The 24,426-nt window shown below is 43.0% G+C and overlaps 1 protein-coding gene across 3 annotated transcripts in view; it reads left to right on the top strand.

Annotated features, from left to right (window-relative positions):
- AMBRA1 (autophagy and beclin 1 regulator 1) overlaps positions 1–24,426 on the top strand; it is a 135,866-nt gene that overhangs the window by 58,790 nt on the left and 52,650 nt on the right. For all 3 annotated transcript variants that reach the window (XM_069784509.1, XM_069784508.1, XM_069784507.1), the window contains one exon: positions 23,444–23,554. In XM_069784509.1, the coding sequence (XP_069640610.1) occupies positions 23,444–23,554 (111 nt within the window). The remainder of the gene's footprint in view (positions 1–23,443; positions 23,555–24,426) is intronic.

Genomic DNA, 24,426 nt, shown 5'->3' with positions numbered 1-24,426 from the left:
ATTGACACAGATGCCAGTTTGTTGACGTTTCTGTTACTCAGCAGAAGACCTGCAGATGAAAGTTTACTGGTTTATGATAGAGTTACCTAGCTTTGTGAATTGTTTCTGTCTCACCTCACTTTGCTTGAATAGGTATCTATTCAGTTATGTGCATCTCAACAAACAAAATATTTTTCTTTGCGTGAACACAGATCATGTTTGTCTGTTCTGGCTTTGCCACCAGACTTTATCTGTTTAAATGCAATCCAACACAGTTGCTCTTGATTCCTCCACCTCACGGGGAGATCCAGACTCAGCCTGGCTTAAGGGTCGAGTGATACAACAGTCTACATCTACAGTTTTTGAGCAATTTCATTGCTGTTTCAGGGTAGTAGATTCAGACCAGAGACTGAACACTTACATTTATTCAAAGAAAGAGCTTGATATTACAGATTTTTCCATAGCCCATGTCTATTCAGAGTATCACCTGCTACAAGAGTAATAATGGTGCAGCTTTGGCTATCTCTGCTGGGGTTGCCAAAGCTGTCTGTGGCCTTGTTACACTGGGGTAGGGCTGAGGCTATAGGGGAAGGTAAGAATCAATTGATAGCCTGCCTTTCATTGGGATATAGGACTTCAGAATGTAACGTTCAGCTGCTGTTTTCCCAAAATCACATAAGTTATCCCATTCCTCAAAGCTTGGCTCCCTGGGAGAATTCTAGGTCATGTGTCTTCAAGTGAATTTCTGTACTTCAGCCAGAAACTGCTAACGCACAATTGTTAGAGGATTTGACGTTGCATCAGAATGAAAATTAGCTGAGATGGTGGATAAATGTTGTCGTCCTCCTGTGACAGGAAGATTTATTTGAGCATGTGATAGTTCTCTTAATAAGAATTAGGGCCATGACCTCTCATCAGTCAAATTTTCAAACCAGACCCACTAGCTAAGGTGCCTCCTGGTGCATGTTCCCAATCTGTTGATCACTCTAGCTGTGTTTAGGGCTAATGTTCAAATACAAGTGAATGGCTCTAACCTAAAACCAGTTAAAATGGATGTCGATGAGCCTGTGATACATACAATTGGATAGAGTATTGGTTGCTGCTGCAACTAGAATTAGCCCAGTAACCTTTCACTTCTGCTCTAATGATGAAAGTGATCATGATAAGAGGCTGCTTTGGTTGCCTTGGAAACCATATTGCAGGCAGGTTCTCCAGTTCCTCTGGCATTGCAGGTGTGATTGCCTTCCATGGCTCAAGTCTTCTTGACCTAATCCTGTTCTGTCGCATACAGTGTCAGTGAGCTGTGAATTCTGAGATGGCCCCATCCTTCAAATGTGCTTGCAGTGATGCACAACTGTACAGAGTAGGACTAAGATGACTTGGGAGCTTCAGAAGGCCAGCAAAAGTTGATGGGAAAACACATCCTAGTTGTCTCTGATGTACCCTTGTTTTTCTCACTATTAGTAGGTATGTATTCTCTGGCAAGGCTTTCTGTACAGTTGCCTGAGACTTGAATGTTGATTTGTGTCTGTACCTTCAGCTGTCCATCACTGGCTTTTTGCTATTAGCTTGCTTCTGCCTTTTCATCTAAGGCAACTACATGAATTTTGATTAGTGTCCTGATCTAATCCTGCCTTTCACAATGGACAGATCTGTAGAGTAATAAAATCGGTGAACATAGCCGTGTGGCTTTCTATGCAGTGTGTTTCTGTTATAAGTCTGTTGGGTACTGCTTAATATGGAAAGATGTGAACCTTCGAGTAACCTCATTCTCTGTGGTCTTTCTGTGATCTACGTCAGTGGACACTAAATGACATAAGAGGCTTAAAATATGCCTCAGGTTCTTCTGCAACTCGAGAGCTGTAGATATCTGTACCTTCATCACAGATTTGAGAACTGTTTATAATTTCTGTGAAAGTGCAGCCTTTCATGCAGAAATGTTGCTGTTCGATCATAGTGGAGTATCTCGTAAATAAAATCTCCTGATAGTTTGATGTCGTGGATGGATTGGACAAAGGCAGAATGAAATTATACACTGTGACTTAACTTTATCTTAGTATTTATCTTAGAATTCTACTTCATAGATTCTATAGCTGTGGCTACAGGGTTATACCACATCATGTGGTCAGAAGGTGAACTTCTTAGCAAACATTCTTCAAATGAAATCCCTATCCTAGAGGTAGAAATCAGTTAATGCTTAAAAAACAAAGCCTAGAAACCGACTGGTAGTACGTAACTTCTTGTGGCTACACAGTGATCCGATAGCTGATCCACAGACGCTACGTTCTCCCTAGCAGGTCTATCTTTATAGTACATCAGTCATTTTTCACTGTATTGCAAGACACCAGTGAGTTTGTTTTTTCCTTCTCTGTGCTTTAATTGGCAGCCCAGCTACCCCTTTTCTTGTACTGTAATCTGCGTCATCCTGTATCATTGTACCTTGGCACAATGAAGGCTGATAGGTAGTTGATGTCATTAGCATTTGAATGACCCACAGGCCATCTCTTCTGAAATACTAGTCCTGTGCAAAGACCCCAGAAAAGTTCCCAAGCTGGTGGCATTGGTTTTGATGCAGATAAATGCTCCTCTGAGCTAAAAGGGAGTTTAGTTCTCCTGTCTAGCTAGATGTCTCCTGAAAGTGGATGGTAGGTAGTATTGAGAGAAAACCATTAACATACACACTTATGTGATAGAAAAGGTTCGTTGTGTTGTTTCCAGTTAGCCTTTCCCTCCCATCCAAAATATCAAATTCTGCAGTGAGAATCTATGCAGTTACTCATCCTCATTTTGATGTCCGCTCCTGCTGTACACTGTTGCATACAAAAAGCATAGACAGCTAGAAAGCGACAGGGTACTTTGTGTGCTGGAATGGAAGAATGTTAATTTGGCTGTCTGCTTGTAATGCCCCGCTTGCTCTATGCCTCTGTTCACTTGCTTCTTCCATTTAGCAGCAAAGGTGCTCTGTGGGCACAGACATTTCTCTGTTGTCAGCTGTGAACAGATCCAGTTTGAATTCTTTGGTTGGGCCATTAAGAGTGCAAAGCGCTGGAGATTGAAGGGCAGAGGAAATGAACTTGCATCAGAACCCTTGTAAGATTCTGTCCCCTATTTGATTCCAGAGACTAGAGTACTCTTAAGGCTTGAGTGACTCCAAAACCAGTTTAACTTCTAAAATAAATTCTTAATAATATTTTGTGTATCAATGTCTTTATATGGAAGGAGCTGCCTCTTCACACCTGAGAGCTGGAGACCGTCCAAAAGTCTCTTAAATATTGCACAGTAAAGGTGAACTGAAGAGTCCAAACAGTGCTATTAGCACTTTAAAGCCTGCTCTTGCTCAGTCCTTTTTGTTCTTGTCTTTCCTGTATCCTTTTGCAGCTCAAGCTGTAGTTCATCTCAATCTGCTAAGTCTGGGAATGTGTTAATTGGGAGGGATGTGAGTCAACTGGAAATAAGAATCCACAGCTAGATGCACTATGGGGGGTATTTACACTGTAATTTTGGGGGCATCTGACTTGGGAGGCTAAGCTTCCTGTATAGTTAACAGAGAAAAAGAAGCTTCTGCTCTGATTCGTCACCTGAAGTGAGCTGCACTTAGGTGCTCTAAATCTTCTGTGGAGCTGCCAGTCTATTCATTACTGATTATATAGGGAGCTTTGGAAGAGTACCTTTCTGCTGTGGATACCTTAGATGCCTAAAATTAGGCAGGTTGTATCCTGTCCTGACTGCTGAGTGCAGAAAGGATGATATCTAGAAGACGAGCCTGAGCAGAAGGGATGAAATGAAAGCAGCAAAGGTGGTATGAAGAAACTAAGAAAGCAGGAACTCCGAGAGGAGGAAGTGCAACAGCTCTTTGGTTTGTATGGAGGGTGTTCTTTCATGTGTGCCTTGTGTCCAGAAGTAAACGCTGTTTGGCAGAGTGGCAATGCCAAGGTGGCATGTAGCTTTACTGTTCATCAGTGCTGCTCAGCTGCTTTCTTTATTTTCTACATTTGTCACTGAAAAGGTGGAGTTGCTCTCCACCTCCCTCCTCCCTGTACACAAACCCTACCACTGTCTGCAGCAGGTAATCAAGTTTTCTTAGGAGGGAGTGTACCCTTTCTCTGGTTTTGCAGCTTTTTGTTCTGGGCTTTTTGAGGTTTTTGTTGGGGGGGGGTTTGTTGTTTTTTTTTTTTTTAAACTTATTGTGGACTGCCAGTATTAATGGGTGTTTTGAGACCAGTCAGACAGTGCATGCTTAACTCTGCTCAAGATAAATGAGCCTTGTGTGATAGGATTTTTTTTTCCATGTTTCCACCTGTGCAAGTTGAAGCTAGTACTGCCAGTGTCATTTCATGTGCAGCACTGTTGCAAATTTAATTCTGCTAGCCAAAAGCATGGAACTTGGTTTTATAGTACGAATGAGTGTGCCTGCTGCAGGAGCCCTTTCTCAGACCACATCAGTCTCAGATACTCAATAAAGACTGATGTGACTTCCTCCTATGTTATGCCCCTCAACGTTTATGCTTCCCATGTAGCACAGTGCTGCGATCTGTTTATTAATTTCTTCCCCTTCCTACTCCGTGTCCCTTCTTGGTGTGTTGTGCATTGATGGGACAGTGTATCGGGTCTGGCTGAGACCAATACAGACAGACTGCGGACCTGTCAACAACCTGCATTTAACGGAGTAGGCAAGAAGCTCTGGTACTTGATCAGAAGCTGTGCTAGATGTGATACAAGGAGGCTCATGGTAGGTACACTCCTTGTTGCTAGTTGGTGCTGTGTCTTTTCCACATTTCGTACTCAAAACATGGCTACAGGACTCAGCAGATGGAGTTTTGGTATTATGAGAAACAAAACTTAACATCTGGATTTCCTATATGTAGGAAGATAATGTAGCAGTTTGGATGCAGCAGAGTTTTTTGCAACTGTTTTGCAGCTCCTGGATGCATTTACTGTTTCTTGTGCCTCACAAGCTAACATGTTAGCTAAGTGCATGCACGAGTACTGTAATCAAGTTTTATTTGTAAGTGAATTAGCCTTATGTCTTGCAACTGGATGTTTTCTGGATCTTTCATCATACCTTGTTCCTTTGGTTTCATGCCTCAAAATAGGTAAAAGGGGCCCACCTTGAGCGTATGCGGATAAATAAGGAAGTATCTACAGGACAGCGTTGTGGGAAAAGCTCTTCAGGAAAGCAGATTTAGGCCTGTTCAGGGATCTGCTTGGGACCGATACATAGTGTTTAACACCTTCATTCATCACCTGGATGATGGGTCAGAGCGCATCCTCAGCAAAACTGGGAGGAGTAGGTGATGAACCAGAAAGTTGTGCTGCTATTCAGAGGGACTTTCATAGGCTGGGAAATGAGCTAACAAATCTCACTAAGTTTATGCACAGTGAAGAGATGAAGAGAAATGCCAAGTCTTGCACCCGGGGAGGAATGACCCCATCCACTAGTGCAGGCAGGGGACCTACTGGCTGGAAAGCAACTTTGCAAAACAGGACCTGGGGGTCCTGGTGGGCAACAAGTTGAACATGAGCCAGTAAATGTGCCCTTGCAGAAAAGGAGGCCAACAGTATACTGGGTTGAATTAGGAAGAGCATTGCCAGCAGATTGGGGGAGGTGATCCTTCTCTTCAGCCCTGGTACAGCCACATTTGGAGTGCTTTGTCCAGTTCTGGGCCCCCAGTGCAAGAAAGGCATGGACATACTGGAGAGAGTGCAGTGAAGGGCCACAAAGATGGAGACTCTGACTTGAGGGGAGAGGCTGAGAGAGCTGGGAGTGTTCAGCCTGGAGAAGAGAGGGCTCAGGGGTGGATCTTGTCAATATGTATAAGTAACTGAGGGAATGAAGACAAGAGAGCCAGGCTCTTCTCAATGGTGCCCAGTGAAAGGACAAAAGGCAATGGATGCAAACTGAAATTCCATTTGAACTTAAGAAAACTTTTTTTTATTTATTGTTAGAGTGGCCAAATACTGGAACAGGTTGCCTAAGGAGGTTGTGGAGTCTCCATCTTTGGAGATACCCAAGTTTGACTGGAGATAGTCCCCAGTAGCCTGCTGTAATTCGTCATACTCTGAGCAGGGGGGTGGACTAGAGCATCTCCATAGGTCCTTTCCACCCTCAATCTTCAGTGATTCTCTGAATTACAGGAGTGCACAGGAGCAGTGACATAATGTTTGGCTTCAGTGTAGGTGAGAATGGAGTTTGTTTTAGCTGAAGCTGTGTTAAACACTATTTCAGCAGTAGGTACAGCTGCTTCTGGTTGCACGTATTGGCATTGTCCACTAAGCCTATTGTAAAACCTTGTGATGGCTGTTACTGCAGAGGACTTCTGGCTCTTTCAAGGTTTGTCTGAGAGAGCAGATGTTACTGGGAAATGCTTTGTTACTAGCTTTCCATGAGGATACTTATTTTCTGCCAGAGTCTTAAGTTTTCAGTTCCTTTTGGTAAGCTGAACCAAAAGCTGAGAACCCTCATTCGCCTACTTATGTAGCATAACTGTCCATAGAAAGAGTTGGAGTGGATCAGTGACTGTACATTATGAGCATAATTTACAACTTTATTTGCAAGTGAGATTAGAATGAGCGTGACTCTTCCGGTCAGAGTGAGTGCAGACCACTTCAATTTACAGGATATGCTTGATGAGGTCTGAGGTGTCAGGGGATTTTTGGCTAGTATCTGGAAATGTGACTGCACTGAGATTAGCAGTAGTTGGAAAGATCTGCATTTACTCAAGTGTGCCAGACACTGTCTGTGACTGGCTGCATTTCAGGAGTTGTGGAGATGTTTGCGGTACGTTGTCCTTGGTTATGCTGCCCCATGAGAGAAGTTTGTTAGAGAAATGTGTATGACTTTGTCCTCCCCATGAGAAAGTCCTATTAAAGGGTTAAGAGGTCCCAAATACAGAGCCTTGAAGTGCTAATTACACTTTTACCATCATGCTTCCCAGAAGAGAAGATGGTGCAATTGCAGGGTTGTTTTTACCAGCCCAGATACATAGGCTTCCATATGCATTTTTGGAAGATGGTTCAAATGCGAACCGTTGTGCTCAAAGCCTTGAATTAGGCTGACACAATAGGGAAGATTTTGGACAGTTAAAGGAGGCAGTTTTGTGGAATGACACTGGGCTAGAGGCAAGATGCATTTCAAACAAGCCAGCTGTTAAGCACTCTTAAGAGCCTAGAGTTCAGTGTTACCAGTCTATTGCTGTTGGCCTTTCAAAGAACCAGGTGTTTGGGGTCTGGGGTTAATCCAATTTTGTCTGTAGATAGTAAAATGTGGAGTGTGACAGTGGCAATCTCAATCTGTTTACTTGGAGGGCAGACTTTTCCTGCAGTAGTTTCATTCCCAGTGATGATCCAAGCAATGGTATTTTGTGAGTAAGTGAGTATTATTACAGTCCAGAGTGAGATTGGATACCTTGGGACAAGTAATGGGTATCCCATTTGCAGTTTGTGAAGGCTTGTTTTGAGCAAAGTAGTGACTCCGCAAATGTCTTTGGGGAATTGCATGTGAACCAAGGGAACATGAATTCCTGTCATGATGACATAGATCTAAGACCTTATATAGGCAGGCAATATCAGGAAGTATGAAACTGCTGTTATCTTTTTATGTGGTCTTATTAACACCATTCCAGATGGTGTACAAATCCATGCGTGGCTCTTGTGTCTGCACTTCAGAAGGGCTCAAAGTAGCTGAAGGGAAGAATCACCTGAGGAAAACTTCAGCTATAGAATGACGTAAGCTTAATATACTTAGCTAATCAAAGAAGTAGTAGGCAGTCATCGTTACTTGGTTTGTCTAGATATATCTATGTGGGGGAAAGATTTCTAATAGAGCACCCTTTAATTCAATAGACAAAAGGCATAGAAAGATGCAGAAGCTGATGTCAGACCAATTTAGACTGGAAACAAACAGCAGATATTTGAGTGGCAGTGTTAGGGGTTTATTTCTTGAAGTCCTGCTGCATAAAGTTCACCACTTACCTTATGGTAGCTAATTGCTGAAACAGGTGGGTTTTTTCCAGTACCTGGAGTGTTTAAACTAGCAAGATTGTTGCCTGGGCTCAAGGGGAAGTTTATGACCATAGTACTGGTCCCACAGTTCCTGGTATATGTACAGGAGTCTTGATGGGATGTCTTCAGTGGTCCCAGTGCAGGAGAGGTCCTGCTAGCCATTTGCATCATGTCGCAAGCTGTAGTCTGTTCCCTTGCCGCATGATGGAAGCTAGTACTGAATCTGAGAAGTCTTGTATTTGCTGATGCAGGCTCTTCCAATAAGCCTTTCTTTGTATTGGTGGCTGGAAAGCTAAAGCTGGCTTTGAGATTCAGAAAGGCATTGGAGAGAGATGATGATGTTCTTAAAAGTGAAGGGTGCAGGCTGATTCCTTTTGTGTGCATTGTTAAAGCGATGAATTTCTAGATATCATTATATCAGAAGGGTAAGGCTTTGCAGAAGTGCTCATCTTTTTGTGGGCGGTGAGGGCCCCTTGGGGACCTGTCTCTTTGTGGGTGGTAAAGCTCACTTAGCCATAAAAGTATTTTCCCACAGCTTGCTGCCTCCTTTTTAAAGGGGGGGGGGGGGGGGGGATAATAAAAAAATTACCCACGCTCCAGAGCATAGAGGGGAGGCAGGGACCCGTGCGATCTCACGTGCAGAAGGGTGGGAATTCTCAGTGGCCTGCCACTTTTGGCTGTCATCTTTGAAGAGAATAGTCATGATTTTTGCTTACGTGTTTTACATGGAGGGAAAAAAAAACCCCAACACTACAAAGCAAACCCTGAGCCAGATTTGCTATACCCAATATAGAATATCTCCATAGACATTTTTATAGCCACCCTGGCATAAAGATGGAAGAAGCTCTTGCTATGGCAACATAGTTGTATGTTGTATAAGGGATCTGATAAGGATGCTGTGTACTGTTCTCCAGCTCCCTTTCCCAGGTAGATATTGTACCATTGGATCCTTCTGCTTGCTAGCCTGTTTTTTTTTATAATTGACCATTAATGCATCAGTCTGTTACCACTTAATATATACAAATTGAAGGTTGTTGCTAACTACTAGATTCTGCAGTGATAGTTTTCCCTCCACATAGTATCATTACCTCAGCTTGCTCTGTTGGTTTTGTGCTTCTGGCCTGCTGGCTTTCCTTGATTAGGGGGGAAGGTGTACGGGAAGGTATTGTAAGGTTAGTCATAACTTGCCTGCCTCTTTGGAATTACTTTTGACTTGTGGATTTGTTCATCCCAGATGGGTTTACCTTACCTGTGTGGTTTACCTTAACACGAGCCACGCTGAGAAATCTGCCTCTCTGTGTGGAGGCTGTTTTAGAACATGCCCTTGGCAAGGGCAGAGCCTGGGGAAATAAATTTAGGCTGTGGACTTTTCCCAAAACATAAAAGCTGCATTTGTTGGTGGTTTTGATGTGTTAAACATGTGGAAGGTGGTAGGTGTCCTGCATGAGACAGAGAAATTCTTAATGAAAACCAAGCAGAGGATCCAAACAGTATTTGTACAATAGCAAATACAGGCCCTAGTCAGGATGGGAGCACTATATAAACTCATACCAGCTTTTTAACTCCTTGCCTCGGAACTCAACAGTAAATGCAGACAGCAAGAGATTTTGTACATTAACAAATATAAACGGGAACTGAGGATAGAGGTGTGCTTCATATATGTCACCCCTTCCGCACCCCCTGTTTTTTAAAAATTAGGATACCACTACCTCTGGAGTGAGGCAGAAGAGGGAACGGTCTCCAGCATCTGCAGGAGCTCAGAGAGTTGGTTTTAAACTAAGCAGGAGCTGTAAGTCAGTGCTACTAAAGGAAGCTGTATTTTGCTTTCTTGAGCAGTAGGTTGACACACTCTCCTGCTGAGCTTGGTGTGGGCTGTAATCCAGCAGCCCTGGCACACAGGAGTTATCATGTTTCTGAGAGTTCAAAATCAGCAGGAGCTGTGAGCCAGCCTCTATGAATGTAATTGCTCTGGGCTCTCAAGTCCTGCTGATACCCTGGTAACCCAGCTTCTGCTGATCTGGGAACCAGGTTCACATCTCTTTCTCTTGCTTCAAGCACTGCCTGAAACTGTGTACAATTTCAGCTGTATCGAGCTGCTTCAACCCACCTGTTTTTGCAGCAATGGGTGGGAAGGAGTACGTAGGTGTGGCTTATGACCCATTAGGTAACTTCAGAGTTGGCAGCAAGCACAGACATCAGTGTGGAAGAAGTTGTAGTGATGCTCATAATTGTTCATTTGTCTCCTTCAGCATCTTTGGGGGTGGTGAGAGTGGTAGCGGTGGAATCCATTCACAGAAGGCAAGGGAGGAGTAACCCAAGAATCAAAAATGTTACCACCTTTGCCAAGTAAGAGATAATGATGACAATTAGACTACTAGTCCTGAGCTTTGACCAGGAAGGGGGTCACTAGAAGTAGAGCAGCAGCTTCAGTAGTATCTGAGAGATGGAAGTTGGCTGGAGAGGATACAAACTGGACTTGTCAGAAAAACAAACGTGACTGCCAGGAGTTCACATGGTGCAGTTTGAGAGCTAGAGACGAGGAGAACACGGGGGTTGAATGCATTTCTCCTTCTCACCCTAGACATCCAAACTGTGATCCTGAGTCTCTGAGGACTTTAGAGATGCAAGAAGTTAATGCATATTTGTATTGTGAGAGGAAACAGAAGAGCCTACAAATGTGTACTGTCAAATGGCAAGGGATGGAAATTGGCATGAAATAGGAAGATGGCAATAAAATCATAGAGGCAGGTGGAGTGCTTCCAACCTTCTAGGGTTGGGAACATGCTTCTGTATATGATGGGAAGAATTGCAGAAGGGGAAGGGAAGGTTGAAAGGATGGAGGAAGTAATGTCATTTTGTAATTTTCTTACAAGCAACTGAGATTCTGCACAGAGAGAAATGGAGGTTGGAGGAGGGGAGGGTTTGAGGAATGAGTCAAAGGTGGTGATGAGGCAGCTGGGATTGCAGGCGTGGGTTTCAGTTAAGCTGGAAAAACACTTTGTCTTCTTTCAAACAATTGTTCGTATTAGCATTCATGGTGTGGGCATGCATGCACCCATCCATGTGATGTCTCCTGGTGTGCTACACACACAAGTTGTTTGAGGATCTGTCTTTTGGTTCATGACAGACCAACCCAGTCAGATCTCTGTCTTCCCTGAGGTGCCACAGCAGAAGAGTTGTGTAGTGGAGGGAATTGGTCTGGTGGCAGTTTTCATTAGAGTTATCTCGCAGTAGATGGTGGAATGGAAACTGGTATCAGGGGTGGGTGAGGCTCAAAATCTGGTGGGGAGCATGATTAAGGGAAGGAGGCAAACACCCAACACGCATGTATAGACCCCTGTACCCGCATTATGAGGACACTGAAAAGCATGAAGGAAATCCAAACCTACTTTGACAGAGTGAAAGGGAATGAAGACACGGGAAAAAGAGGGCTGAGGGCAGACAAATAACTAACAGTGCTTATAGACTGGAAATCATAGCAAGATGGAATGAGAGAGAAGGGCTGATGGTAAACACTGAAAGACATTAAGTTGACAGAGTCAGTAACAAAGTTTAGAGAAAGAGCTTATAGGCCACATAAAATGAGCAGATTTGCAAAGATCTAGAAAGGTGAGGTGAGAAAGCATGTCGCTAAGGTCTTGATTGGGTTCTCTGTGTGGAAGGCACGGAAGGGCTGTGAGGGGAGTGTGTTTCTTCTATCTTTTCCTGGCCCAGCTTGGCCGCTGAGGTTCCACAGAAGACACCTTGTTCGCTAGATACGTGCATGTCTGTTGACACAGAAAACGGTGAAAGCTGAAGGCGAAGCCCTGTCATAGTTTCTTTTCAAGCAGAGAAGTTAGCTGTAACTGGATGTTGGTCTCCCTGCTCCTGTGATTTTAGTGAGGTACTGCCTAACTTCTGTTGTCCTCTGACTTGTGAGGCCTAATAAAATTGTCTTTTGGGACTGTAATTTTACACCCAGTCCTAGGACTGAGAGGCTGACCTGGAGTGCTCATCATCTTCTAGGCTGTACCACTGCTGATTCTTTGATCTGGTAGGAGCTGGACCTCTGGCTCTGCTGCTGTGATGATGAGATCTTGGAGCCTCTGACCACAGTTTCTCTTCAGTTTGTGACCCCTACCTCCAGTAAAGCATGGCCTGCTCCAGATCTCTATTATGTATAATCTAAAATCTTACCGCAAACCAGTAAATCGTGATTGCCCTATTTTCATTGTCTGAATTTCCCTCCACTCTTACTTATAAATGCTGTGTGGAGTAGCTGTGGTTGTTATATTGTATAGCAGCTTCTTGGACAGGTCTGCTAAGTATCCTCTGGAAGTATTATGAGCTAATTCAAGCCGGATTAAGGTCAAGTTGGCCCTAAAAAGAAATAAAACCCATCTGAAGTATCCATCCATTGTTCAGTGCAGGGCCTGCATGCTGAGTAGCTAGGATGTGTTTCTGCTGCCTTGAGCTTAGATCTTAGTTTTTCTGTGTGTGGCTTTGAGTTTGACTTTTAATACTCCTTAAAATAATGGGATAAAATGTTAGTCTCTTTTCATCTTGTAGTCACTTTTCTAATTGCAGTGGACCTGTCTGGGTTGAACTCAGCTGTGGCACTGATTTACAGAAGTCACTGCAAGGTTATGAGCTTGGCTGAACTCCTTGGTGGAGTCCTGTTGCCCTCTGGGAGCTCTAACGCTGTGTCACTGTTCTGAATGTCACACCATTACTTTCACGTTGTTACACAGTGGTCCATCAGGGTGTGGACTAGCATGCTTCATCAGTCCTGCTCCACGTACTCTGGGACCTGGGTCACCTTTTAAGCCTGAATCTCTGCATTGGCTCCATGCAGAGATCCCTGCAGATTTGCTGAGGTGCTAGAACAGGCTTTGTGTATTAAAGCTAGTGGCGATAAGCAATGAGTCTTGTTTCCATTGCCGTCGTCTAGATCATGCCAAACCGCCCTCAAAACTTCCTCCATCAGAAAGTATTCAAAACATTGTGAGAGCCAAGTACTTTATTTGCTGTAGGTTTCTTTGTGCTTTTCCAGTTGGAATAATATGGTCTCTCCATTGTATTCTTCCAGGCTGGGCTTCCTCCTTCCCATCTCATCATGCTTTAAATTTAAACTGCCTTCCCATTAGTTAAACTATTGTTAGATTTTGTGTTTTCCCAGCTTGCTCATTTTCTGCTTTTCTTGGTTGTCTCCCTGTTCACCGCTTTACCCAGAAAACAGCAAGCCCAGCTGCTTACTTCCCAGTTCCTGTCCTGCCTTCTCCTCTTTTGCTCATCAGATTGGGGATACAACATAAATTGTTCCCTTTAGCAATGTCTTTTTAGCTTTGTATTCCCTATGCAAGGTCAGTGCCTGTTTTCTTTGCAGACACAATGACTGTGCAGGACCTGCCGGCCTGAGAAGAGGCTCTTAATGAGTACAGTGCACCCTTAAAATGCATTTCATGAATGCCACCTGTCAGCTCTTCATTTGCCCTAGGACACTTTGTTAGTTTATTGTATGGAGTTTATTTAAGTTGTCAGGACCTGCATTCTTCTTAATGGAGGTGTATTTTTCCCTGAGAGCGTGTGACTTCATCTTAACCTCCCTAGACAAGCACAGATTCAGAACAGACAAGTATTTCCTCAACAGACCTATCCTGCTCACAGGATATTATGACTGTGAAATGTAATCAACCATTGAACATGTTTAGCTTAGTGCTCTGTATTGTGGTGGTAGCTCAGTCTGTGTCACTAAGCTGACACAGCATTTACATTGCAAGTTTGCATGCACAGGGCTTGTGCTGTAATATAGCAGTCCTGAAATGTGTTTAAGGATAGTAAGAATTTTTTCAAGTCTTCCATTCACTGGGAAGTACAAGGCTTTGAATGTGTTTCTGTGCTTGGAGCTTTTATTAATATTGCGTACTGCTATTTCCACAATGTAAAGTGGCTCCAGTGTGGAAGCTTGGTGTTGTACTGATACACAGTTAAATCTCAGGAATTCAAACCCTTCTAGGGAACATAACGCTTCTTGGATTAGTGAAAGTTTTTATTATTGCAGTGTGGTGGTTGATAAGGCATGCATGTGCTCTACAAAGATACTGCTGGGTATTTTTTTTTCCCACTGCAGATGAGTGTTTTGGCATAAGACACGCACATTTAAAGTTGTGCTAAGCACACATTCTTGCAGTAAGAGCTGCAGAGGCGGTAGCAGGCAGTTGGCTTGCTGATTTGTTTGGATTAATAGGATTTCATGTAGTTAAAACGCACACTCACAGTGAAAAAGGCTCTTCTGAGTAAAAGCAGTTTCACTCGTTATTTTTGCATCTATTCTGCATCTGTCTGTTGGCATAGCCATATTGGTTAGATGGGAGTGCTGTTACAACACTATTTGAGCCTCTGCTCAGGAGAGGGATTATTCGGTGTGAACTGAAACTGTGGCCACACTAATTTATGAGCTATGGAGTTGGTGATAAAGTATAACCTGTGTGGAATATGGGCTGAAGTTGGCAAGTGTCTTGGCAAACAGTCCCTACAAGAAAATCTCAAGAAATTGCAGGAGCTCTGAATTATCTAAAACTATATACAGCAGTTTTGGCAAGGCTCGATTAGTCTGATACTGCGTTAGCATCTACGTTAGACGAGTGAACTGCAGTAGACCTAGTAGACAGGGTGGGTGGTGTGACAACTGGAGGACACAAGCATTAGCCTTGGGTGGTAAAGACGTTCTGGTTAGGCAACGACAGCAACCCTGTGAAGGAGTTTTTTGTTGCTGCAGTGGAAACATTCCTCTGAATCCAGACAAATTCTGCTAGACCAGAAAGTTAACTTCTTTAATGATTGTTGGAGGCAAAGATGTCTTAATACCATAACAATTCAGTTTCTCAGCGTCTGTGTTACTGGCCAAGGCACTGCTAGCGGGAAGGCCAGCTGTGGACATGCCAGTGGGACCTTGCAAAGTTTTTCTTTGATAGGAGATGAGTAAGAGGTTTGGTAAGAGGATGCAGAGAGGAAAATGACCACTAAAAGTCAGATGCTTAGCTTTTTTGCTTTGACATACCGCAGCAATATCTGAGGACTTTGCCCAGCCTGAGTCAAGTCTCATAGCGAGCTCAGATGGGCTCTTGTGCTGGGAGGGCCATTTAAGCAGGAGAGGGGAAATCTGGAAAGGCAAGTCCCTGTTCCTGGTGTAGCTACTTGGGGAATTTGTCCTTGTGCTCTTCAAAAATGAGGCAAAGTGGGATGGGAGCTCTGGCAACTGGAGAGCTTAGAGTCTGGTGCCTGCTAACAGCTCCTTGGTGGAAGGCTGCCCCCTTTGTCTAGTCTCTGCAAGACTTTCCATCCGAGGCAATTAGTATTAGCAGGCACATTTCATGCTCTGAAAAGTCAGAAAGGGAAAGAAGAAGGAGTTTTACGAAAGGAAATGCCTGCCAGGCACAGATTTCGCTCTGTTTTTGTGCAGAGAATAAACACAGACGTGAAGGTTAAAAAGCAGTCTTCCAACAGCATTTAATGAAGGGCTTGGTAATGATGCAAGGGACTTAGTGACGGGAAAGAGCGGAGGCATTGCAAGGGGCAGAGTTGGCAGAGGGAGGAGCCCGAGCGACACACAGCACAGATTAGCCGTTGAGACCTTCCTAGTTCACCTTCACAGGGATTTCGTGAAACAAACTCTGGCAGGAGAGATGTGGCATTTTGATTTGGAGAGTCACCTACTGTTCCTGGAAGCTTAGAAAGGAAAAGGGCTGTGAACGTGCCCTTGTGTGTGGGTTCAAACAGAGGTGAAGGAAGAGAGTACATGTTTCTGTAGAGACTGCAAAGTTCAGCTCTCTTCTGCCTTTTCATCTAGCGGTGTGACCTAGCCTCATTCACTTCCCCCCACCCCCAGTTTAATTCTGAAAAACACTTTTCTCTTGTAGCATCAGTTGCTTGGGAGCTGATTTCAGATGTATTGTCATACTGATTTTTTAGTAGATTGATACGGACCTCCAGATGGAGAAATTACTGTAACCCAGATTATTGTTTATCTTCACACTGACAAGGTAAAGTCGTCTTTATTTCCCCAGCATTTTCCAATAAATAGGTTTCTGACTCCCGTGCCAGGGCAATAGCTGATGCCTCTTATAGCTGATTCTGTAAGTATCAGAGGATTTCGTGGTGTATGGAATAACATAAATTAGGAAGAAAGCATAAAACCCTCTCTCCAACCCTTTACTCATTATTTTTTGTTAGGGCTTCTTTATGTATACAGACAAAATCATCTAAAAGGCTGAAAATATGCAGAAAAGGTTGAAACAAAACATTAGTTAAATAAAATGCAGATCAGAATGTATTTTTAGTTCTTGAATGTTTTCCCTAAAAGGCTATCCTGTAGGAACCATGTTTTACTGCTTGAATCATATGGTAGTACGAGGCATGCTTTTAACACATGCTGCTATCACATGGAAATAAAGAAATGATCTCAAAACAAGAAACAATGTCTGTAGAAACTTCCTCTAATAACAGCTCCAGCAGTTAGCTGATTGGAGGACTCCAGCCTTGACTCCCCTTCCCAGCAAGGGGCCCAGATGAGAAAAGCTTGTTTGCCCACCCACTTCTCAAACAACTTCTGAGTTGTTTCCGCCAATGGTAACAGATGTTTCTTTCTGTTTCCATAACCTTTTCCTGTCAAGCTCTTTTAATGATACAGCATCTCTATTTGCATGAAGATTTCTCTTGACTCTCTAGCCTGATAACATTTATGTCCACCTGCGTGCTTCATGGAGCACCTCCATCTCTTTACACACCATTTCAGTATTGTACCCAGTATCAGAATTCTAGGAGTCTCACAGTGGTCCCTAGACAAATGGGGTTTTGCTGTTTTAAAATGTGTATGCATGCGTGCCGTTACATAGTGTAAAGCAATCAATATAGTGGAGCCTTCCCACGGAACTTCCCATCCACTGCAGCTAAAAGCATACTAAATGACAAATGAGAAAACAAACAGCTGAGCCTAAACAGTCTTTGTTCGTAAAGCTTTTCTTATAAAGAAGAAAATCGCACTTACCGTCTTCATTTGAGTTGTACAAATGTAAGAATACCTGTAAGACTTGCAGCTCTGCTTCTTTTGCAAGCAGGATTTGAGGCTTTGGTTCTCCAGTGAACTGTACTTACTGCCCTGCAAGAACGAGCTTTTAAACTACGCGAACGAAGTATCCGCTGAAGCACAAGCTAAATAATTAACACTTCAGTAACAAGATACAACTATTACTTTGTGTTCAGTTGCCAAAGTCAGGCACTCACTTGTCTCATTCATCCCTTCTTTCCAGCAGTTGTTGAGCAGTTATGTTGCTCTCCACTCCTCACTAAGGTGAGGTGTAAGAAAGACACTCTGGTATGCCCATGGTTCAGATGGTATTTCTTTTTACCTTTTTTTTTTTTTGATGGCATGAGAGATTATGAATCTTACAGATAAAAAAAGAGTGCATAAATTGTTTTAAATCCTGTCAGACTTTCATTGTGCCAAGGCTGTACTTAAAGTGACGATTGGTAGTAGTTTAGGAGGTAGAAAGAAGGAATTCTTTCCAATTTATTTGGTTGGGGTTTTTTTTCCTGTTCAACGGTGCGTATCTGATATTGGATGGTTGCAGAAAGTTCTTGGCATTTTGGAGACTTAGACCACAATCCATCACTAACAGCAGCTGAAAGGGTTGAGATAGGATGGTTTCCTACAGCAAGAAAATGAAACTGCTTGTTCCTTATTGGTCACCCTGAGCAGGATGAGGACTTCCTAAAGGGTGACATTTGCTTGCTCCAGTGTGTATATGCAAAGGCTATGATAAGATACCTCATTTGTCACTGAGGAGAGTACAGGGTTTTCCTCATCTGAGAGGTTCTATGTGAATATTGCTGGCTCAGCTCTTGCTGGTTCTGGAAACTCACCATGCTGTTTCATATCTGATTTTCCAACTTCCATGTGTAGCAGGGTGACATGAGCAGGGGCATCTCTATGGGGTGAACAACATCAGAGAAGCGGAAATTCTCTTTCTTAAGGAGAAGAATTACCAGCTTGCTTGGTGAAGTGCAAACAATTCAGATAAGAGGGGAATGCATTTGAAAAGGACTTTAACGTCTTCTAGTTTCCCTGAGGGAAAACTGGACCTACCATCAAAGACGAACGCTTCCCAGATGCATTTCTGTATTAATTGTTATATGATCAGACAAAGGAAGATCTCTAACGTCAGGAAGGTAAGATGTCAAGGAGCTGTCATGACTGTACTGGGGATGGAGTCTTTGGGCAGGGCGTCTGTTCGTTTATTGTTTGTGTTTCTTGCAAATAAACTGATTTCCCTCTAAAGTCTGAAGCTTGTGGCTGGAAAATTCCCTTCTTATGTGATGCATTATTCACTGTGTGAGTGAAGCCCTTGGGCACTTGACTGAGCTCCTATTAGGGCAGTCATCTTCACTACCTGCAGCTGAGGCCTGCTCAAATTCCCATTGCTGATGGGACTGTGGAACTCAGCATGCTAAGCGTTCCCCCTTTTAAAAGGAAATTTTGAAATAGGAATGAGCATGAATGGGAAATTGCATTTCTTCTTATTTTGTACAGCTGGGGTAAAGGAAAAATAATAGCTTTCTGAAAGTTTCAGCCTTCAGAGGGCATGCACCACTTTGAGGCTTTCTCAGTTAACATCAAAGCTGAGATCCCTTCAATGCTTAGCATATGCCGAACTACCCTTACTAACGTTTTGTGCATCCATTCATGAAAATCGTTTTGCCCACTTCCTATTTATTTACAGCTTGCTGGTACATTGAAAAACAAACAAAATAAATCCTTGAAAATACCAGGTTGCTAGGCATACTGTTTCCTACAGCATTAGGCCACTTTTAGTTAGTTAGCTTGGCCACTTCAAAGGCAGCGTCTTCGCAATAGCCTGGAACAGAGATTTGCTGGGACTTGTCAAATTCATATTCAGGATTTAATATATTTACTGTGATCAAAGGTACTCCCCAACACCAGAATGCCCCGTAAAATACTTTAGGGTCGGAGATGTGCAAGAACCTGTTACACCTCCACTAGGCTTCAGAGATCAGTAATCACATTTCAGCTGAATTCAAATTGCTTCAGAACTGGTTGAGAGAATCTGGTGTATTCTTGCAGCAAAGAGCTTTATCCTTGGTTTATCAAATAGATTTGTCCTGTGTTTTGGGCTTCCTGGAGGCTCTGGGTTATAGTAAATCTAGAACTAGTGAATGTAAAACTCATCAGCTGTGATAGATCCTTTCTGCAAGTGTAGGATAACCTCAGTATCATTAGCTACAGTTACAAACGGGCTCATAAAGAGGTAACTACTTTTCCAAGGCATTCATGCAAGTACTAATCTAGGGGGAATTTTATACCAGGGCCTAATTACTGTCTCAAATTGAGTCACAAATTAGCTTGGGGACTTCTCCAGCTTCCTCAAGCTTATCTGTAAGCATCTGAAGAAATCTTTCTCTTAGCGTCTGGCAGGTGCCCTCATAGTAAAAACTTAAAGAGTGAAGGATCTAGTCTAGAAAGAAAATTGAGCTCTGGTTTCTGTTAAATACATGGGAAGGAAATTCCCATAATATGCGAATGTTCCATTTTCTTGAAACTTGTACCCCAGAGCCTGTGTAGCTCTAGAGTATTGGCACTTCCTCTGAGACTCTGATAGTAGTAGTCTGGAAGTATCCTGCTTTTCACTGAGGGAGTGCTGGAGTGCCATGGAAAGTGGTTTTGCACTGCTTTTTTCCCTTTCAGTCTAAACTCAGACACTGGCTTGCATGGCTTGATCCATAAATGAGCAATAACTAACTGGCAAAGGTTCGTTTCTCCACATGCCAAGATGAGTTGGACCCTCTGAGGGGATTGAGACTGACGGATAAATATGTCACGTGTAGGTGGCCTATAAGAAAAGATTTGAGGATTTTTTTTTTTCAAGTCTTTGTTAAGACTTTTTTCCCCCCACTCTTTAAACTCTCTTGTCATGTGTTGAGTGGGGGTGGATGGAGATTGGGGTGGTGGGGGGAGTAGGGGGGGCTGCTGAAAGCATTTATCTTCATTTCTGCCATCACCCAGTGTTTATTACGCAGTGATAGACAGACGCAGGAAAGCTGCCAATCAAACCTACGTTCACTGCATTTCAATTGGCCTTCGCTTTGGATTTCAGCATTTTGAAATCTACATCATCTCTGCAGTAAAAGGTCATTCTGTTCGTGGGGATGACAAGCCCCAGACCCTCGGGTACCCACTGCAGTCACTTGTGATCCCATCAAACAGTGGAAGACCCAGGAATCAGGACAGACTGTCAAGTGCTTGGTGAGAACTGCCGCTTGTAAGAGCTGATCTGCTGCTGCCCACATTTAAGATGCTGAAGTGTGTTGTTTGCCTCCAGGTTATACTAGAATTTAAGAGGTAACTGCATCTTCTTCTGCTCACACCCAGGCTGAAACCCTGACTGGGCAAAGCCAGCTTGAGAATGAGTTCTCATATTGCACAGTGAACAAAAGCTCTGTAGTGAGGATTTTAACTTTTAAGTTTTCCACGCATGGTCTCAAATCTTCTCTATCAACCAATGGAAAAAGCAAACAACCAAGGTTAGGATAGCACAGTTGTGTACTGGGGGGTATTTTCCTCCCTAAATTGAATGTCTGAAATGTTTGCATGCTTTTAATCATCTTTACTGTAGGACATACATGCGTGCATGTGGGAGGCTTCTGGCAGGGCTTGTGATAACAAAGTGGAATAACATTTGTATATGTAGCTAGATATAATTTAATAATTACACTTCTCAATTACATAATTAGTATAAGTAGAGGTAATTACTTAATAAAAACATGTAGATCATGGATTTGCCATTAGTGTTAGGCACACTGATTTGGAGCCTTTGAGAAATGGACCAAATCCTTCTGAACATGCATCTTTTACTCTGTGAACCTTGTTCCCTCTGTCCTAATCTTTTTGATAAAGGTGTCTGTTACCTGAAACGTTGGCAGTAGTTGATAGCTTTTGCTGGCTCTGAAATTTGTGCAGGACTGTCCTGTAGATGGGGAAGTACTGCTTTTTTTCATCATTAGCTTTTCCATGTAGGATGAGACTGCCTTTGGAGGTGAAGGGGATGCAAGGTTTAAATGAACACCATAACTAACCCAAAGGTTCCGGGGAAAGGGATGAGAAGACCAGAATCTTTACAGAAGAAAACTCAAACCCATTTGCCAACAGCCTTTTTATGGTACTTGTAGCATTAAGTGCAACAGTTGTATAAGCCAGATGAACTTGCTGTTTGTGGAGCAGTTAGTGATGTTGCTAGGCTTCTGTGATGCAGGCGGAGCGCATGATTACTCTCCTAGGGTATGTTATTCTCCAGTTTATATATTACTTGCTATACCTACAAAGGTTGTTCTCATTGCAAAACTTCGTAACGTTCATTTGTAATAAGATCAGTATTCTGGAATTCTGTGCCCTGAGTAGTACCTCTGTTGCCTGTCTTTGCAGAGTGTTTTCCTTGTCTGACTTAGTCCTATAAGGCAGTTGCTACCTAGTCAGTGATGTTACTGTTCCCCTGCAGCAAGTCCCACTGCTTGAAATTTGTACAGAAACTAGTTTTTTTCTTCTCCACCTGGTGGCTGGAGGCAAGACAGTAGAAGAGCTGCCCTTGTGTAACCAAACCCAGGCTTGCAATGAGGAGACTTTTAAAGATGAAACAACATAAAATTTAATTGTCCTTCTTCCACTTCTGGCTGCAAAATGTAATTTCATTAGTGCATTGAATCTGCTTTCTCCAGTGCGTATCTTTTGTTCAGAGGAGTCCTTTGTTTTGGGGGATATGAAGAACAAGGCCTTGGGCATATGTAAAAACAATGGAAATGTTCTTAATTCTGCTCTCCCAAGTGTATATGTGCATCTGACAGAGGCAGATAGAAACTGAGCAGACGCACGGTGGAGGGTTGTCGATTGCTGGAGGCCTGGCACAGCTGAGTACACGGCGTAAAGCTGTCTGCTCAGAAGTCTTGCTCTTGGCATATTTCTGAGCTTTCTCCAGAACCAAAAATCAGGACTCAAGACAGCTTATCAATGAAAAGAGGACTAGCAGTAGCCTTCTTGGTGTCTTTATCAGCACTGGTCTAGAATTTACTTCCTTACTTTGCCCTGCCCACTTTGTTCTTTACTTTGCAGAGAAAACGTAAACCCTGTTAGTGTGTATATGTGGTTTTGGGTCATTTTTTTTACAAGCCTGTGTGTTCTGCTGGGATTTGATAAGAAAAGTAAAAATCCAGCCACCCTAGTCTCTTCATCTTCCTCCACAACACTTTAATTTACTAGCAGTTAGCAAGCTTTTAGCTCTCTGCATGGGCAGCTGGCCTGCTGTGTACTGGATACAGAGTTGTCTAAGTGATGTCTCTTCCACTGTTGCTGCTGTGGCAGCAGTCCTGAGCCAGCCCTTGTGGGAGGGTGAAGCCACTGACTTTTGTGTGTGCTTCCCACCAGAGACAGTGTGGAGATGCTGAAATCCATACTGCGTAGACTCTGGAGGCTGTGCTTTTCCTCATTTGTGCTTGGGGATGATCTTGTTTTGCTCTCCCTTATCAAATTCTATTACCTTGAGTTTCGCTGGGTGCCAGCATGTGTGTGTAAGTGCAAGGGCTGCATGTATATGAAGGCCTTAGAGACTGCAAAATAATGAGATTTTTTACTCTAGTACTATTATGGGAGAACTGTTTCTTCTCTCCACTTGTTTCCCTAGGGATTGCATTTAATGCCTCTGAGCTTTCTCCAATGTATGCCAACTTGAGTTACCCATGGCAGTTCCTTTCTGCCTGGAAAATTATGTTGTTTGTGCTAGTTTCTGAAGTATTCTGCTTAGCCTTCTGCTTCGGACTGTTGCCCAAGTCCTTGGGTGGTTAGCAAGGGGCATGGAGTCAGGGCAGCCCCCTGCCTGCTTGAAGGGCCAGCTTGTAGGTCCTCCATGCTAATATTTTGTTACAGTCTTTACTATGTGGCAAATACTGTAGGCAGCCTGTATCTTCTGAGTGGAATTTACAGGAGTATCAGGAATTATGTCAACAAATGTGCGTGATTTGCTAGGACAGCGCTTTTCCTTAGCATGTATTCTGGTCTGCCTTCATAGCTGTACTAGAAAATTTTGGGTCTGTGAAAATACAGCTTCACTAGTACCAATAAGTAGAATGCATTTGCACCAAATGAATTGATTAGGATTCCTGCCTTGTGAGTCTGGGCAAGTCTTCTCTCTCATCAACTTTCTTTTCTTTCAGAAATGTGTTACAGGGAGGTGCTTGCCTGTTAATTTCCTGTGCTCTGTGGCTTATTTAGGAGGTGGTGTCATTTCTGTAAATAAGGTGTCTTTAAGAATCTAGAGTTTTGTGTATTGGATTTTGAAAGGTTTTCTAGGATTTTGTCTCCCCAGCTCTTTTCTGGATAATCTTCTGGAGGTTAAGTTGCTAATTATTTACCCCTTTTCTGTAGGTGCTGTGATTGGGGATGGACAGTCAGCCGTGGCCAGCAACATTGCCAACACCACCTACCGGCTTCAGTGGTGGGACTTCACTAAATTTGATCTGCCTGAAATCAGCAATGGTAAGCTGGAAAGGGTACCAGAACTTTCTTTTAAGTCTATACCAACCAGAGATACCATAAGCTCTAGGATCTTCCAAAGGTAGCTGTATGTTGCAGGCCTTGGATTACTTGATTGTCTTGTGGTATTGGAAACTGTAAAATGCTTAGCCTTTTGAGAAAGTTGACTAAAAGCATGCAGAGCTGTTCTGCTCTGTCTAGTTTGTGTATTCTTGCTATCAGTAAACCCATGCATAAATGGGGCTCTTTTGTGAGCATTCTCATGGGAATACCCAGTCTTCCTAGAAGAATTCTGTATCCAGTCTCCTCATTCTTTTACCAACAAGTTTCTAGAGGGATGTTGTCTTTATATTTTACATTAGAACTTGCTAATGAATTGGGTCTGAATTCTCCAAGTTATTGACATTAGTGTGAGTTAAAGTGCTGCAATACTTTCTGGTCGTTAGGGCCCTGGTCTGTTGCTCACCACTGTGTTGCAAGCCAGGAGAAGTAGATGTAGGTTCTAGCCATTTGCAAAAGCAAATTCATCCTATATCTCAGGTGAAAGCTGCTTCTGGGTCAAGAATATGAGCAATATTGCTAATTTTATTTATTTATCTATCTATTTATTTATTTCCTCCTTCCCTTTGTGGAAATTAGACGATAGTTTTACATGTGTTCTATGGTATAAGCTAGCTCTCGCACTGGAAGAGACTTCCTTATGCAGGCACAAGCAGATTTGATGCTTGTGGTCAGCTGATTAAGGGAACGACTTTTTGAGGGCTAAAACTAACTTGACTAGAAGGGCTATTTTTAACCCAGAGTGGTATCCTGATATTTCTGAAGCTGTGCAGTAAGCTATGTTTGTGGCAGCCTGGGACAAAGATAGGAGGTAG

Source organism: Haliaeetus albicilla, chromosome 5 (assembly GCF_947461875.1).
Source record: "Haliaeetus albicilla chromosome 5, bHalAlb1.1, whole genome shotgun sequence".
NCBI lineage: Eukaryota > Metazoa > Chordata > Aves > Accipitriformes > Accipitridae > Haliaeetus > Haliaeetus albicilla.
Note: the sequence above shows the minus strand (reverse complement) of the source record. Positions and strands in the feature narration are given on the sequence as shown.